This window comes from Loxodonta africana, chromosome 23, assembly GCF_030014295.1.
Source record: "Loxodonta africana isolate mLoxAfr1 chromosome 23, mLoxAfr1.hap2, whole genome shotgun sequence".
Taxonomy (NCBI): Eukaryota; Metazoa; Chordata; class Mammalia; order Proboscidea; family Elephantidae; genus Loxodonta; species Loxodonta africana.
In genome coordinates, this window is record NC_087364.1 from 72764715 (window position 1) to 72782245 (window position 17531).

Sequence of the window (17531 nt, forward strand, 5' to 3'; positions counted from 1 at the left end):
GTGGGGTTTTCCAAGCTTGAGAGTGGCTATCTAAGGTACATCTATTGGTCCCATTCCATCTGGAGCAAAGAAAAACGAAGAAAAGCAAAGATACATGGAAAATATTTGTCCAAATAACTACTGGATCTCATGAACCACAGCCTCCACCAGCCTGAGCCCAGAAGAACTAGATGGTGCCCAGCTACCACCACCGACTGCTCTGACAGGGATCACAATAGAGGGTCCCGGATAAAGCAGAAAATAAATGTAGAACAAAATTCTAATTCACAAAAAAAGACCAGACATACTGGTCTGACAGAGACTGAAGGAACCCCAAGACTACGGGCCCCAGACACCCTGCTGACTCAGAACTGAGGCCACTCCTGAAGTCCACCTTGCAGCCAAACATTAGACAAGCCTATAAAACCAACAATAATACACAAGAGGAACGTGCTTCTTAGTTCAACCAAGTGTACAAGTCCAAATGGGCAACACCTGTCCACAAGCAAAGACGAGAAAGCAGGAAGAGACAGAAAAACTGGACGAACGGACACAGAGAGCCCAGGGTGGAAAGGGAAAAGGGGAGAGTGCTGACACATTGTGGGGATTGCAATCGATGTCACAAAACAATTTGTGTATACATTTTTGAATGAGAAACTAATTTACACTATAAACTTTCACCGAAAACACAATAAAATAAATACCAAAGAGCAAACCCTGTGTGTGAGCAAGACAGAGCAATGGAACCTCAGTGCCACGTGTTAAGTCAGGGTTCCCACATCTCCTTCGCTAAGGGCACTTCTCCCCTGCAACACCAAGAGAGCCCATCTGGGAACGTGGAGGAAGAATTTTAGTTCTGACCTTGCTAAGAATTAGCTGCAGCAACTTGGGCCCCTCATTTCAGCTCTTCCCTCCTTTCACCCATAAAGTGAAGCCACGTTGTACTTCGTAAGGTCGTGTATCAGTTGCCGTCGAGACAATCCCGACTCATGGCGAACCCATGTGTGTCAGGGTAGAACTACCCTCCATAGGGTTTTCATGGCTGTGACCTTTCGGAAGCAGATCGCCAGGCCTTTCCACCTCTGAGTTAGTAGCGCAAAGCTTATCCGTGCCCACCACCCAGGGACTCCAGAAGGTCCTACAATGAGGTGGTATAATGAATGTGAAGGAACAATGCAGATCTAAATGCTTTCATAAAGCGAGGGTAAGTTTGTTATCTTACACTTAACCTACAGCAACAATAATGACAAAGCCTGTCACCAAACCGGGGAAGAAAAACCCGAGTTAGAAAATGGGTGTACAGATTATGGGATTCTGTTAAACAGCTCCCCTGAAATCTCTCCTTTCCTTCCACAGTTCCATAGGCTTCTGATTCGGACTATTCCAAAAATCCTGGCAACACATAAATCTTTGACTCTTAAATAAATTTCACTCCAGGGTCTCCTGATCCTAACGGCGGGAACGACAAAGCTTATCCCTGATGTACACACTAAACAGAGGCCAGCAGGCTGAAGGCAATTCATCTGCGTTTGCCGAGAAAATGACCAATGGGGATTGCTCTCTGATTTACAGCTGCAGTAACCACCCTGACGGAGAAGGCTGAACCCTGTGAGTTGCCCTGCTCTGTCTTCACATGTGGTCTGACGTACAGATGGGCCTCAAGGCCCCCAGGCATGAAAATACAGCTTAGCTGGCTTCTTTTCAATAAGTGCCTAAAACTGGTGATCAAAAGTGCCCCTTCTATCTGAGTTCAGAAGGCACACCCCGGGCCAGTAATGACCACTGACTGGTGACCCACAAATATTAACCGAGCACTTATTATGAGCCTGTTGTTGTTAGTTGCCATCGAGCTGATTCTGACTCATGGCAACCCCAAGTGTGCAGACAAGAACTGCTCCATAGGGTCTTCAAGGCTGTGATTTTTCAGAAGCAGATCACCAGGCCCGTTTTCCGAGGTGCCTCTGGGTGGGTTTGAACCACCAACCTTTTGGCTAGTACTTGACCATTTGCACCACCCATGGCCTAACCCATTGCCATCGAGCCTATTCCGACTCATAACAACTCTGCAGGACAAGTAGAATCGCCCATAGGGTTTCCAAGGCTGTTGTCGTCACAGGAAGCAGACTGCCAAATCTTTCTCCTGCGGAGCACTGGTGGGTTCGAACCACTGACCTTTCAGTTAGCAGCCAAGTGCTTAACCACTGCACCACCAGGGCTCCTACCCAGCGCCTGTTGTTGTTGTTGTTAGGTGCTGTCAAGTCACTTCTGACTCATAGCAACCCTATGTACAACAGAACGAAACACTGCCCGGTCCCGTGCCACCCTCATAATTGTTGATATGCTTGAGCCCATTGTTGCAGCCACTGTGTCAACCCACCTCGCTGAGGGTCATCCTCTTTTTCGCTGACCATCTGCTTTACCAAGCATGCCTTCTCCAGGGACTGATCCCCCCTGATAACATGTCCAAAGTATCTCACCATCCTCGCTTCTAAGGAGCACTCTGGCTGTGCTTCTTCCAAGACAGATTTGTTCATTCTTTTGGCAGTCCACAGTCTATTCAGCCCCCCAAAACTACAAACCTCAGAAAGGGATATTACTGAATTTGCAGTATAGTACAAGAGGGAAGACACTGACATAAGCCAACCCATAAGGTAGAAAATGGTAACACTATTGTGGCTGCTGAGAGGAGACATTACTGCCAGCAACGGTGGGGACCAGTCCAGCCCGGCTTCTTGGGTAATTATCCATAAACAAGTTAACTCAGGCTTTTGGTCCAATCCAACAATTACACCATATTTGCACCTAGAGTGCTCTTGAATAGAAGTGCTGTCAGAAACAAACGGAAGACCCCGATACACAAAGCCAGCTGGCAGCTCACCATGGAACACACTGTTGTCCACCAGGAAGTGCCTGCGGTACTGCACAAGGTTCTTGCTCCCCAAGTTCCAGGAACTCATTGTTGGAGGGTCTCTGGCTCAGCATCAAAGCCCAACTGCCCTGTCGAGAAAAACAAAATGCGACAAGAATGAAGAAAATGGCAGCAACTCCCTCACACGGGTAGCGTAACGCCATTAGTCACACAGCATTACGTGGCAACACTCAGTGCACAAATCTTCCCCACACAAGGCCCAAGAATCCCCCCATTAAAGCCTGTTGCCACCAAGTCGATGCCGCTGAGTTGCTTCCGACTCATAGCGACCATATAGGACAGAGAACTGCCCTGTAGGGTTTCCAAGGAGCGACTGGTGGATTCCAAATGCCGACCTTTCAGTTAACAGCCAAGCTCTTAACCACTGCACCACCGGGGCTCCCAGGTCCTAAGAAATGTCCCACAGGCCTCCCAGGGGGTAGACTCTTACTTAACATTCCAAAACAGTAACTTTCCAAACAGCACCTTTCAGGGCTCAAAGTTACCGCTATCTCCTGGGGGAATAAATCTACAATCAGGCAACAGGTTTTAGGACCTGTTTTTGAGTTCCAGGCCTCGTCCGTATTCAGCCAGCACCCAAACCACCCGGGTATTTCAGGAAACTTCCACTGCAGGGTAGGAGGCACCTAACATAAGAGAAGCTGTCATTCCAGGTTCCTAAACCTAGTGTCAGTACCACCACTGAGGACTGTGTCACGTGTGGAAACCCTAGAAATTATAGCAGCTTCCACATGGCCATGGTTGAGCCAAGTGCAGCAACAAAACTTGGCTCCCTCTTCATGACTCAGTGTCGATGTCCATTTAGGGCCTGTATCTGCCCAGACTGAACTTACTGGTGTAACTAGAGCCGACCGCAGATCTCAAGCAGGGTTGACAAGAAGCGGTGACTGCTCCTTCCTAAGGCTTGCCTCTCAGCAGAAACCCAGAAACACAATGCTAACTAGATCGAGAACTTGAAAAGCAGAGATCCGAGCTGATGAATGGACTCCTCAAAAAGCTATACGCATAACCCTGAACAAGGCCCCTTTGTTCACAGGATTTGGCTCAAGCAGCTTTTCAGAATTCCAACCTCTTTTCTGTTCACAGAATAAAGCCAGACAAAACCGAGCAAGGCCAGTGTGAAGTAAAACCCACAGGTGGGAAAACATTTGTCATCTTCCCTATTAAAGCAATCTGGAAGTCTGTAACAGTACTTCTCCAGGATGGAGGCAGCCACTTGGTGAAAATAAAAATTATCAGAGCTTTGTCCATTCATTAGCGGAACTACAACTGGGGAAGGATCAGTAGCTTCGGCTGGAAATTCTCCTCGGCTTCCTAGTGCCCATCTTTACCTTCGCCAAGAGGGTTCTTACCTAGCCTGGGTCCACCCTGCCCTCTCTCTGGCTCTGTGCCTGACTTCCCCTTCTTACCTCAGCCCCATCTGGCTAAATCTACCTGTTTCTGCCAGCTCCCCAAGGCCGAGGGGGAGTCCTAGTCCTTCAAGACAAAATCACCTGTAAACCAGCTGTGAAATATGACTGACAACGGTGGATTGTAGACTCACCTCTGCTCCTTCTCCACCCATGCAGACATATATGCTCATTGACTCAAAAAAAACTAAAACAACACTGAAGTTCATCAAATAAGTAAAGTGCAAGTTCCCCTCTTCCCCTTTCTTTGTTTGGTGTGTGTCATTTCAGCTCTTTTTGCACACATTCAGCTCTACATAAAAACCAAAGAGCCGCCATGGGGTCAACTCCGACTCACAGGGGCCCCATGTGTGTCAGGGTCTAAACGAGGTCCCCAGGGTTTTCAACAGCTGTGAGCTTTTGGAAGTAGATTGCCCGGCTCTCTTACGAGGCACACCTGGGTGGATTCGAACTGCCACTCTTTTTGTTAGTAACGGAGTGTTTTACCATTTGTAGCACACAACGATGACTAGATATACGTACGTGTATATGTAAACTTGAAGATGTCTACATTTTTTAATAAGAATGCCTTTTCCCAAGAATTGGAAACCATTTTCAGTAACATTAAAAGAAGCTATTTCCTACGAAGAGTGTATTTATAATGTATATTCACTGCTTGCCATCAAGTCCATTCTGACTCATAGCCACCCTACAGGACAGAGTAGTACTGCCCCACAGGGTTTCCAAGGAGCAACTGGTGGACTCCAACTGCCAACCTTTTGCTTGGGAGCTGAGCTCTTACCACTACACTGTACATCAGCAATGTTTTAATTTACATGGAATTAGAGTAAAGAGAACCCTGTCTATTCATGTTCATTTTCCCTTACTTACTTGTGGCACTTTTTATTTTGCCCTCTTTCACTGCCCTGGCTCATTCTCAATTCAAGGAAGAAGGAAATGGAATCAGGAGAACAATGAGATGCATTCGTATAGTCAACAAAAAACGTTCACCTACAGGCATACGCTGGAAATTTGCAGGCTCAGTTCCAGACCGCCGCAATAAAGTCAATATCGCAATAAAGTGAGTCACATGAATTTTTTGGTTTCCCAGGCATATAAAAGCTATGTTTACACTATACTGTAGTCTATTCAATGTGCAATCGCATCATGTCTAAAAAAAAAGTTACATAAGTTAATTAAAAAATACTTTATTGCTAAAAAATGCTAACCATCATCTATTCCTTCAGCGACTCATAATCTTTTTGCTGGTGGACCGTCTTGCCTTGATACTGATGGCTGCTGGCTGATCAGACTGGTAGTTGCTGGAGTTTGGGGTGGCTGTGGCAATTTTTTAAAATAAAACAACAGTGAAGTTTGCCACATTGACTTCCTTTCACAAAAGATTACCTGTAGTATGGAATGCTGTTTGATAGCATTTTACCTGCAGTAGAACTTCTTTCAAAATTGGAGTCAGTTCTCTCAAATCCTGACGCTGCTTTATCAACTAAGTTTACAGAATATTCTAAATCCTTTGTTGTCATTTCGAAAGTGTTCACAGCATCTTCACCAGGCGTAGATTCCATCTCAAGAAACCACTTTCTTTACTCGTCCATAAGAAGCAACTCTTCATCCATTAAAGTTTTATCATGAGATTGCAGCAACTCGGTCACACCTTCAGGCTCCACTTCTAATTCTAGTTCTCTCGCTCCTTCCACCAGACCTGCAGTGACTTCCTCCACTGAAGTCTTGACTCCCTCAAAGTCATCCATGAGGGCTGGAATCAACTTCTTCCAAACTCCTGTTCATGTTGATATTTCGACCACCTCCCATGAATCATAAATGTTCTTAATGGCATGTAGAATGGCGAATCTTTTCCAAAAGGTTTTCAATTTACTATGCCCAAATCCATCGGAAGAATCACTATCTCTGGCAGCTATAGGCTTAAGAAATGTATTTTTTAACTAATAAGACTTGAAAGTTGAAATTACTCCTTGATCCATGGGCTGCAGAATGGATGCTGTGTTAGCAGGCAGGAAAACAACATTGATATCCTCGTACATCTCCATCAGAGCTCTCGGCTGACCAAGTGCATTGTCAATGAGCAATGATATTTTGAGAGGAATCTTTTTCTGAGCAGTAGGTCTCAGCAATGCCCTTCAAATATTCAGTAAACCATGTTGTAAACAGATGTGCTGTCATCCAGGCTTTGTTGTTCCCTTTACAGAGCACAGGTAGAGTAGATTTAGCATTAATTCTTAAGGGCCCTAGGATTTTCAGAATGGTAAATGAGCATTGGCTTCAACTTAAAGTTGCCAGCTGCATTTGCCCCTGACAAGAGGGTCAGCTTGTCCTTTGAAGCTTTGAAGCAGGGTGTTGACTTCTCCTCGCTAGCTATGAAAGTCCTAGATGGCGTCTTCTTCCAATAGAAGGCTGTTTCATCTACATCAAAAATCTGTGGTTTAGTGTAGCCGCCTTCGTCAATTAGCTAGATCCTCCGAATAACTTGTTGCAGCTTCTACATCAACACGTGCTGCTTCACCTTGTACTTTTATGCTATGAAGACGGCCTCTTTCCTCAAACCTCATGAGCCAACCTCTGCTCGCTTCAGACTTTTCTTCTGCGGCTTCCTCACCTCTCTCAGCTGTTACAGAACTGAAGAGAGTAAGGGCCTTGCTCTGGATTAGGTTTTGGCTTAAGGGACTGTTGTGGCTGGTTTGATCTTCTGTCCAGACCACTAAAACTTTCTCCATATCAGCAATTAGGCTGTGTCACTTTCTTATTTGTGTGTTCACTGGAATAGCGCTTTCAATTTCCTTCAAGAACTTTTCCTTTGCATTCACTACTTGGCTTACTGTTTGGTACAAGAGGCCTAGCTTTCAGCCTATCTCAGCTTTTGACATGCCTTCCTCACTAAGCTTAATCATTTCTAGCTTTTGATTTAAAGTGAGAGATGTGTGACTCTTCCTTTCACTTGAACACTTAAACGCCATTGTAGGTTTGGTTATTAATTGGCCTAATTTCAATATTGTCGTGTCTCAGGGAAAAGGGCTCCCCAAGGAGAGGGAGAGAGACGGGGGGACAGTCGGTCAGTGGAGCGGCCAGAACACACACAACATTTATCCACTGAGTTTGCACCTTATATGGGCACTGTTCGTGGCACCCCAAAACAGTTACAATGGTAACACCGAAGATCACTGATCACAGGTCACCACAAAAGATATAATAATGAAGAAGTTTGAAATGTTGTGAGAATTACCAAAATGTGACACAGAAACATGAAGTGAGCACATGCTGTTGGAAAAATGGTGCCAATAGACTTGCTAGACATAGGGGTGCCACAAATCTACGACTTGTAAAAAACGCAGTATCAGCAATGCACATTAAAACGAGGTGTGCCTATACATGACTCTCATTTGGCCCAACAATAATCTTCTGAGGTAGGTATTGTTATCTCCCTTTACCAGACAAAACAAGGAGAGAATATTAGAGAGATTAAGTGATTCACTCGTGCTGCTAGGATAAAGCAGCAAAGAATCTTGAAACCATTATCTTCTGATTCCAAACAAAGGGTGCAAGCCATGACAGGCCAAAAAGAACAAGACTGTTAGGTAATGTGGACATTCCTACATTCAAAAGGTAGAGTCTTTGTCAACTGCAACTCTAAAGCATAGATGAGAAGTTTATGGGGTAGTGAGTCTAAGTTAATGATGGTGAAATAATTTGGGAACAGATAGTGAGAATGGTAACATACTATGAAGAATATAACCAATGTCACAGAATTGTACACGTAGAAATCGTTGAATGAATGTATGTTTTGGCTGTGTTTATTTTCACCAAAAATTAAAAAAACAAAAACAAATAGAATCAACTCACCTCCCCTTGAATGTGGGCTGTATCATTTCACCTTCCCACCAGCAATGGATGAGGGTTCCAATTTCTTCACATCATCATTACACTTTTTTTTTCCTTTATTATTATTATGGTCACCTTAAGGAGCCCTGGTGGCACAGTGGTTAAGCACTCAGCTGCTAGCCAAAAGGTCAGCAGTTCAAAGCACCTACCCTCTCTGTGGGAGGAAGGTGTGGCAATCTGCATCCTTAAAGATTACAGTCTTGGAAACTGTATGGGCCAGGTCTACCCTGTCCTTTAGGGTCACTATGAGTCAGACTTGACTCAACAGCACACAACAACATGTCCTTCTTAGTGGATGTAAAGTGGTGTCTCATTAGTGACTGTCATGAATTGAATTGTGTACCCCAAAAATATGTGTAACAATTTGGCTAGGCCATGATTCCCAATATTGTGTGATTGTCTATCTTTTTGCCATCTGATGTGATTTTCCTGTGTGTTGTAAATCCTAATCTTTGCCCATGGTTAATGAGGCAAGATTAGATTATGTTAAGGAGGATTAAGGTGGGATGTAATATCCTTGCGCAGGTGGCATCCCTGATCCAATGTAAGGGGAGTTTTCCTGGAGGGTTGTCTACATTACCTTTTATCTTACAAGAAATAAAAGGAAAGGGAAGTAAGCAGAGAGATAGGGGACATCATACCACCAAGAAAGCAGAGCAAGGAGCAGAGCGCACTCTATGGACCCAGGCTTTCTGCACAGAGAAGTTCTTAGTCTAGGGGAAGATTGAATGCAAGGACCTTCCCCCAGAGCCAACAGAGAGAGAAAGGCTTCCCTTGGAGCTGACATCCTGAATTTGAACTTCTAGACTACTAGACTGTGAGAGAATCAACTTCTGTTTGTTGAAGCCATCCACTTGTGGTATTTCTGTTATAACAGCAGTAGACGACCAAGACAGTGCCTGTGATTGCATTTCCCTAATGACCCTGGTGGCTTAGTGGTTAAGCACTACAGCTGCTAACCAAAGGGTCGGCAGTTCATATTCGCCAGGCGCTCCTTGGAAACTCTATGAGGCAGTTCTACTCTGTCCTATAGGGTCGCTATGAGTCGGGATTGACTCGATGGCACTGGGTTTGGTTTGGTTTTTGGAAATGACAAGCATCTTTTCATGTGCTTTTTGGCCATTGTATAGCTTCCTTGGAGAATTCCCTATTCAAGTACTTTGCTCATTTTTTAATCGGGCTGTTTGTCTTTTTATTGTTCTATTTTTTCTTTTGTTGCTTATCCTTTTGGTGTTATATTTTAAAAAACCATTGCTAAATCCAGTGTCATGAAGATTTGCCCCCTATGTTTTCTTCTAAGAGTTTTATAGTTTTAGCTCGTGCAATTAGGTCTTTGTTAATTTTTGTATATAGTGTGAGGTGGGGGTTCCACTTCATAATTTCACATGTGACTATCCAATTGTCCCAACACCATTTGTTGAAGAAACTGTTCTTTTCCCACTGAATGGTCTTGGCACCCTCAATTGATGTATGGGTTTATTTCTGGATTCTCAAGTCTGTTTTATTGTTCTATATATCTATCCTTATGTCACTACGATGCTGTTTTGATCACTGTACCTTTGTAGTAGGTTTCGGAATCAATAAGCGTGTTTTCCAAACTTTGTTTTCCTTTTTCAAGGTTGTTTTGGCTATTTGGGGTTGCTTTCAATGTCATATGAATTTTAGGATTGGCTTTTCCATTTCTGCAAGAAAGGCCGGTGGAAGTCTCATTGAATCTGCACATTTAACAATGTTGCCTTCCAATCCATTCACACTGGCTTTCTTCCCATTTGTTTAGGTCTTCTTTAACATCTTTCAGCAACCTTTTATAGTTTTCAGTGTATAAGTCTTCCACCTCCTTGGTTAAATTTATCCCTAGGTATCTTATTCTTTTTTGATGCTATTAAAGATGAAATTGTTTTCTTAATTTCTAATGTATAGAAATACAACTGTTTTTTGTGTATTGCTGCCATATTCTGCAGCTTTGTTAAATTTGCTTATTAGCTCTAAAAGTTTTTTTGTGGATTCTTTAGGATTTTCTATAAAGTTATATTACTGTAGTAGAGATAATTTTACTCCTTCCTTTCCAATTTGATGTCTTTTATTCTTGCCTAATTCATCTTATAAGTGTAATTTTAAAAAGAAATTATTATCAATTATACTCGGGAAAAACAACAACTAATACAGCAGAATAAATAAAGGATGCCACGTAAGCAAGGGAATTCATGAGTCAGATGGACTAGAAAAATCTCTAAAAATTTTAAGTGCCCCTAAGCTCATTTTGTGGAGTCCTTGGTTAAGCGCTCGACTACTAGCCGAAAGGTTGATGGTTCAAACTCCTCAGAAGATAGCCCTGGTGATCTGTTTCAGAAAGGTCGCGGCCTTGAAAACCCTATGGAACAGTTCTACTCTGCACGCATGAGGTCGTCATGAGCTGGAATCAACCAACCTGCTGGGGAACCTTCGGCAAGTCTCTTAACTGGGCCTCACTGCGTTCTAAAATATGACCAGGTGTTTACTTGGGCTTTCTCCGGGGATATGCTACAATCCAGTCCTTTGTTCTGGTTGTAAAGGATTCTCCCACAGCCCTTATATTTTAATAAAGCAGAACAAAGCCTAAAACCTTATTTTCATCTTTAGAATTCCCTCAGCTGTTTTTAGATGTAAAGGGAAATCTGTATTACTACCTTAAGGTGGGTGTTATGGAAGGCTATGAATCTGCTCAAGCCACTTGAGTGGTTTAATAAAAGACAAGCTATTTGAGTTCATGTATGGGAACCAGAGTTCTAACACTGTGCTAAAGGGAAATAGGGGGGAAATCCTTAAAAGAGAACTTGCAGGAGGAGACATTGAAAAAAAATGGAGGATTTTTCTGCTACCCCTGGACTTTTTTCTCTCCCTACTGAAGTTATTACCACCAGCCCATTCTCCTCTGGCACAAAGATAAAAATCAACACTTCAGTAAAAATCAACACCCCTACTCCCATTTCTTTACACTCTTCCTTCATAATAACAGTATATGATTTGTAGATAATTTTATGGTTTATATAATACTTTCATTTACATTTTGTCTTTGAAAAAATGACCCTTCTGAGTCATACAACATTAGGCACAAATTCAAAGGGCTCAGAGGAAACAGTAGGTTGCAAACCCAGGTCTTCTGACTCTAAACCCACTGTTCCCAGTCCAGGGCTTTACTCCAGATCTAGCTGTGTTTCCTCCCTAATGTTCTGCTTCCTTCTTAGAGCCTAAAGTTGTGTTACTCAAGGTGACAAACAAGACTCTCATTCTTCCCTCCCCCACCATCCAACTCAACTCCACGATAGCCCATCAAAAAGAGAAGAGGGGAGATGATTAAATGAAATGGTACTTATTTTAAATGCAAGCCTTGTCCCTCCAGGGGCCTCTGGGATGTACAGACACGAGGGGATCAGGGCAAAGTGTCAGTCTTTTGGGAATCAGAGGATGGGAAGCTACTTTGCAATGAAATTTGAGTGAGCTTCTTGGACCACGTTCAGAAACACGGCAGCCAAATTTCCTCCAGATATCACTGCGAAAACTGTCTGAGGACTCAGACATTCTCAAAATTGCTAACCACGGGGAAGAAGGCTATCGCCAGAAATTAAAACCACAAAATGCACAAACTCACCCTGTGGCTGGAAAAAGCCTGTTGCCATCGAGTCAATTCCAACTCATAGCAACCCTGTAGGACACAGTAGAACTGCCCCAGAGGGTTTCCAAGGAGAAGCTAGTGGATTTGAACTGCCAACCTTTTGGTTAGCAGCCAAGTTCTTAAACACTGTGCCACCAAGGCTCCAGCTGAGGGTATGGATGCTTGGAACAGGAATAACTAATTCTTGGGGTGCTAGAAAGGCATTGAGAGGCAATGGAAAAACCTCTGAATGGAAGTCAAGAGGCCAAAGCTGGGGCCCAGTGCTGCCTCTGGCCAATGCTGTGTCTCTTCATTCCCCTATGTTTCAGCTGCCTTGTCTACTTAACCACAAAGCAGATGTGACGAATGAGATGTTCTCTCAGAGTCGTTCCGAAGAGCTAGACAGTGCCCAGCTACCACCACCAACCACTCTGACAGGGAACCCCACAGAGGGTCCTGGACAGAGCACGAGAAAAATGTAGAACAAAATTCAAATTCACAAAAAAAGACAAGATGTACTGGTCTGACAGAGACTGAAGGAACCCCCGGGACTATGGCCCCCAGACACCCTGCTAACTCAGACTGAAGCCACTCCCAAAGTCCACCTTCCAGCCAAAGATTAGACAGGCCTATAAAACAACCTTGCTTGCTGAAAGTGAAGAGGACTTGAAGCACTTAATGATAAAGATCAAGGACCACAGCCTTCGGTATGGATTACACCTCAACATAAAGAAAACAAAAATCCTCACAGCTGGACCAATAAGCAACATCATGATAAAGGAAGAAAAGATTGAAGTTGTCAAGGATTTCATTTTACTTGGATTCACAATCAACACTCATGGAAGCTGCAGTCAAAAAACTAAAGGACACATTGCATTGGGCAAATCTGCTGCAAAAGACCTCTTTGAAGTGTTAAAAAAGCAAAGCTATCACATTAAGGACTAAGGTGCCCCTGACCCAAGCCACAGTGTTTTCAATCACCTCATATGCATGCGAAAGCTGGACAGTGAATAAGGAAGACCAAAGAAGAAACAATGCCTTTGAATTACGGTGTTGGTGAAGAATATTGAATATATCATGGACTGCCAAAAGAAGGAACAAATCTGTCTTGGAAGAAATACAGCCAGAATGCTCCTTAGAAGCAAGGATGGTGAGACTTTGTATCACATACTTTGGACATGTTATCAGGAGGAATCAGACCCTGGGGGAGGACCTCATGCTTGGTAAAGTAGAGGATCATCGAAAAAGAGGAAGACCCTCAACAAGATGGACTGACACAGTGGCTGCGACGATAGGTTTGAGCATAACAACAATTGTGAGGACAGCACAGGACCAGGCAGTGTTCCATTCTGTTATACATAGGGTCACTATGAGTGGGAACTGACTGAACGGCACCTAAGAACAACAACAACAACATAAAACAAGCAATGACACTCATGAAGAATGTGCTTCTTAGTTCAATCAAGTGTCTAAAACCAAATGGGCAACACCTGCCCAAAAGCAAGAAAGAAGACGAAAAGGCAGGAAGGGACAGGAAAACTGGGCAAACGGACACAGGGAACCCAGGGCAGAAAGGGGGAGAGTGCTACCACATTGCAGGGATTGCAACTAATGTCACAAAACAGTATGTGTATAAATTTTTTTAATGAAAAACGAACTTGAGCTATCAACTTTCAACTAAAGCACAATAAAATTAAAAAAAAAAAAAAAAACCCCACAATTCATCATTAAGGATTATGGGCAACTCCTACCCAATATCCCAAACTATTTCTCTTTAATCATAAATTTAAATAACCCTGAGAAACCACAGAGTTAATTCCCAGGCACCAGTTGTGTGTATTGTGGATACGTGGACATTGTGTACATGTGGACATTGTAGATACGTGCATATTGTTGCTATGCGGACATGTGGCTATTGTGTATATGTGTACATTGTGTATATGTGTATATTGGGTATATGCAGATATTGTGGGTATGCAGATATTGTGGGTATGCAGATATTGTGGATATGCAGATATTGTTGACGTCTATATTGTGTATATGTGCATATTGTGTATATGCGAAGAGTGCTGTGTCCTCCTCTGTAAGCCTTGTTGAGAGATAAAGGACATCGTTCGCAGGCTGTCATGGTGATACTCGTAAAACAACAAGAGACGTAGAAACAGGAAAGCACAGGAAAAAAGGTCCCAAAACTACAATCCACACCTCATAGCCTTTGACACACACACCTTTGGGAATGTCTACATCCACAATTCAAACTAAATCCAATCAAACGCAAAGATTTTTAAAAAGTTGATCCTCGCTCATTTCTCCACTAATTTTAAGACAAACCAATTAATTAAGGAAATTATGCAGAGAAAGGGTGGGGTGGGAGGAGCCAGGCTCCTCTTTCTCTGCAGATGCTCAGAGAACAGTGTCTAAAGCAGTTCGGAGCCTGGGTCAGATCCAGAGGGCCCTAGTCATTGGGTCCCCACTCCTTCGGGGGCCTGCAGATGGCAGGTCACTTTCCTTCCCACCCCATCACAAGCCCTCCCTCCCACAGGTTGCCAAGCACCACCAAACTGGTTGTTAAAAACCTCGACAAACAGCCTAATTCCATAGCCTAGCCCCCTCCCAGCTATGTACACAAAGGCAAAGAAAGAAAAGGCCACTTTGTTCATTTTTTAAGGCTCATAGAAGACACCAACTCAAGCTCCTGGTCCTTAAAGCAATCATAAAGTGAAAATGCTCTGAGCTAGTTGAACAACGATATATAATCCACCCTCCAAAGACAGGTGGAGGCTTCATTTGAAATGGCCGGTTTAAAATATAGAATATGGACTCAGATCTTGAAAGTGTCCATATTTTTTGACCCAGGAAGTCCTCTCCTGGGAATATATCCAAAATAACTAAAGATGTAGGTGAATATTTATGTACAAAGATGTCCATCACAGCATTATTTATGGCAGAAAAAATGGAACTCTAAACGCCCAACCATTGGGGCAATGTTGACTATTGTGTAGACATCAACAATTATGTTTGCAAAGAATTTGTAAATGAGACAGAAAAATGCTCGCGACGTAATGCTAAAAAACCCAAACCAAACCTGTGGCCATGGAGTCAATTCCAACTCATAGCGATCCTATAGGACAGAGTACAACTGCCCCATAGGGTTTCCAAGGAGCAGCTGGTGGATTCAAACTGCCAGCCTTTTGGTAAGCAGCCAAGCTCTTAACCACAGTGCCACTAAGGCTCCTGATACAGTGCTAGGTAAAAAAAAAAAAGCCATGTGTTATGGATTGAATTGCATCCCCCCAAAATATATGTTGTAAATCCTAACCTCTATGGTGTAGTTTTATTGTGTAGTTATAATCCCATTTGGGATTGGGTTAATATTGTTATGTTAACGAGGCAGGATTAGTGTAGGGTGTATCTCAAGTCAATCTCTTTTGAGATATAAAAGAGATTAAGCAAGTGAGCAGAGTGGAGATGGAGGAAGAGAAATGCCAAACCACATGAAGATTGCCCAGGAGCAGAAGCTCAAACGAGACAAGGACCTTCCTCCAGAGCCGACAGAGAGAGAAAGCCTTCCCCTAGAGCTGGCACCCTGAATTCAGACTTCCAGCCTTCTAAACTGTGAGAAAACTAATTTCTGTTTGTTAAAGCCACACACCATGGTATTGCTGTTATAGCAGCACTGGATAACTAAGAATTTGGTGCCAGAAAAGTGGGATGCTGTTCTAACAGATACCTAAAACGTGGAAGCAGTTTTGCTATTGCTACTTCATTGCAAGACCCAAAATGAGAAGAAACAGCTGCAAACATCCATGAATAATCAGAAAGTGGAATGTACAAAGTATGAATCTAAGAAAATTCGAAGTTGTCAAAAATGAAATAAACAATTGAAGACTGACATCCTAGGCATTCGTGAGCTGAAATGGACTACTGGTATTGGTGATTTTGAATCAAACAATCCTATGTCTACTATGCCGGGTATTATGGGTTGAATCCTGTCCCCCCAAAATGTGTGTCAGCTTGGCTAGTCCATGCTTCCCAGTACTGTGTGACTGTCCACCATTTTGTCATCTGACCTGATTTTCCTATGTGTTGTAAATCCTACCTCTATGATGTTAATGAGGTGTGATTAGCGGCAGTTAAGGTTGATGACAAGGACCTTCCCCCAAAACTGACAGAGAAAGAGAAAGCCTAGAGCTGATGCCCTGAATCTGGACTTCTAGCCTACCAGAGTTGGGGGAGAATAAACTTCTGTTTGCTGAAGCCATTCACTTGTGGTATTTCTGTTATAGCAGCACTAGGTGACTAAGACACCAGGAAGGGCAAGTTGAAGAGGAACAGTATTGCAGTCATTGTCAAAAGAATGTTTCAAGATCTACCCTAAAGTACAATGCTATCAGTGATAATATCTGTATACCTACACGGAAGGCTAGTTAACAGGACAGTTATTCAAATTTATGTACCAACTTTAAAGCCAAAAATGAAGAAATCAAATATTTTTACAAAATTCTGCAGCCTGAAATTATCAACCATGCAATCATAATGCATTGATAATTACTGGTGATTAGAATATGAAAGTTGAAAACAAAGAAGGAGGATCAATTGTTGGAAAATATGGCCTTAATGATAGGAATGACACCAGAGACTGCATGACAGAATTTTGCAAGACCAGCAATGCATTCATTGGAAATATCTTTTTTAAGAACATAAAAACAGTAACTATACATGTAGACCTCACTGGATGGAATACACAGGAATCAAATTGACTACATCTATGGAAAGAGACGATGGCCAAACTCAATATCATCAGTCAGAACAAGGCCAGGGGCCAAACAAGGAACACACTATCGGTTACTCGTATGCAAGTTCAAATTGAAGCTGAAGACAATTAAAACAAATCTATGAGAGCCAAAGTACAACCTTGAGTTTATCCCACCTGAATTTAGAGACCATCTCAAGAATAGATTGGATGCATTGAACACTGATGACCGAAGACCAGATGAGTTGTGGGATGGTATCAAGGACATCATACATGAAGAAAGCAGAAGGTCATTAAAAAGACAAGAAAGAAAGAAAAGACCAAAATGGATGTCAGAAGAGACTCTGAAACTTGCTGTTGAAAATAGAGTAGCTAAAGTAAATAGAAGAAATGATGAAGTAAAAGAGCTTAATGGAAGATTTCAAATAGAAGCTGGAGAAGACATGGTAAAGTATTACAATGAAATGTGCAAAGACCTGGAGTTAGAAGGGAACATATGTAGGGTCGCTTTGAGTCAGAACCAACTTGATGGCACCTAACAACAACAACATTATAAAATATTTTCTCTGCATCTACTGATACATCATAAGATTTGTCTCCATTGATGTGTTAATGTGGTAAGTTCTCTAAACTTAAATTAGCCCTACAATTCTAGGATAAACCCAATTTGGTCATAATGTATTACCTTTTTTATACATTGCTGGATTTGGATTGTTAATGTTTTGTTTATGATATTTACATGTATTTTCCTGAGTAGGAAACCCTGGTGGCATAGTGGTTAAGTGCTACGGCTGCTAACCAAAGGGTCGGCAGTTCGATCCACCAGGCACTCCTTGGAACCCCTATGGGGCAGTTCTACTCTGTCCTATAGGGTTGCTATGAGTCGGAATTGACTCGACGGCAATGGGTTTGGTTTTGGGGGGAGTTTTCCTGAATAAT

General features: G+C 42.8%; 1 protein-coding gene across 1 annotated transcript in view; it reads right to left on the reverse strand.

The window, feature by feature from the left end:
- PLCH1 (phospholipase C eta 1) overlaps nt 1-17531 on the reverse strand; it is a 255742-nt gene that overhangs the window by 194888 nt on the left and 43323 nt on the right. The window contains exon 2 of the mRNA XM_064275637.1: nt 2858-2976. Coding sequence (XP_064131707.1) covers nt 2858-2936 — 79 coding nt within the window. The 5' untranslated portion in view covers nt 2937-2976. The remainder of the gene's footprint in view (nt 1-2857; nt 2977-17531) is intronic.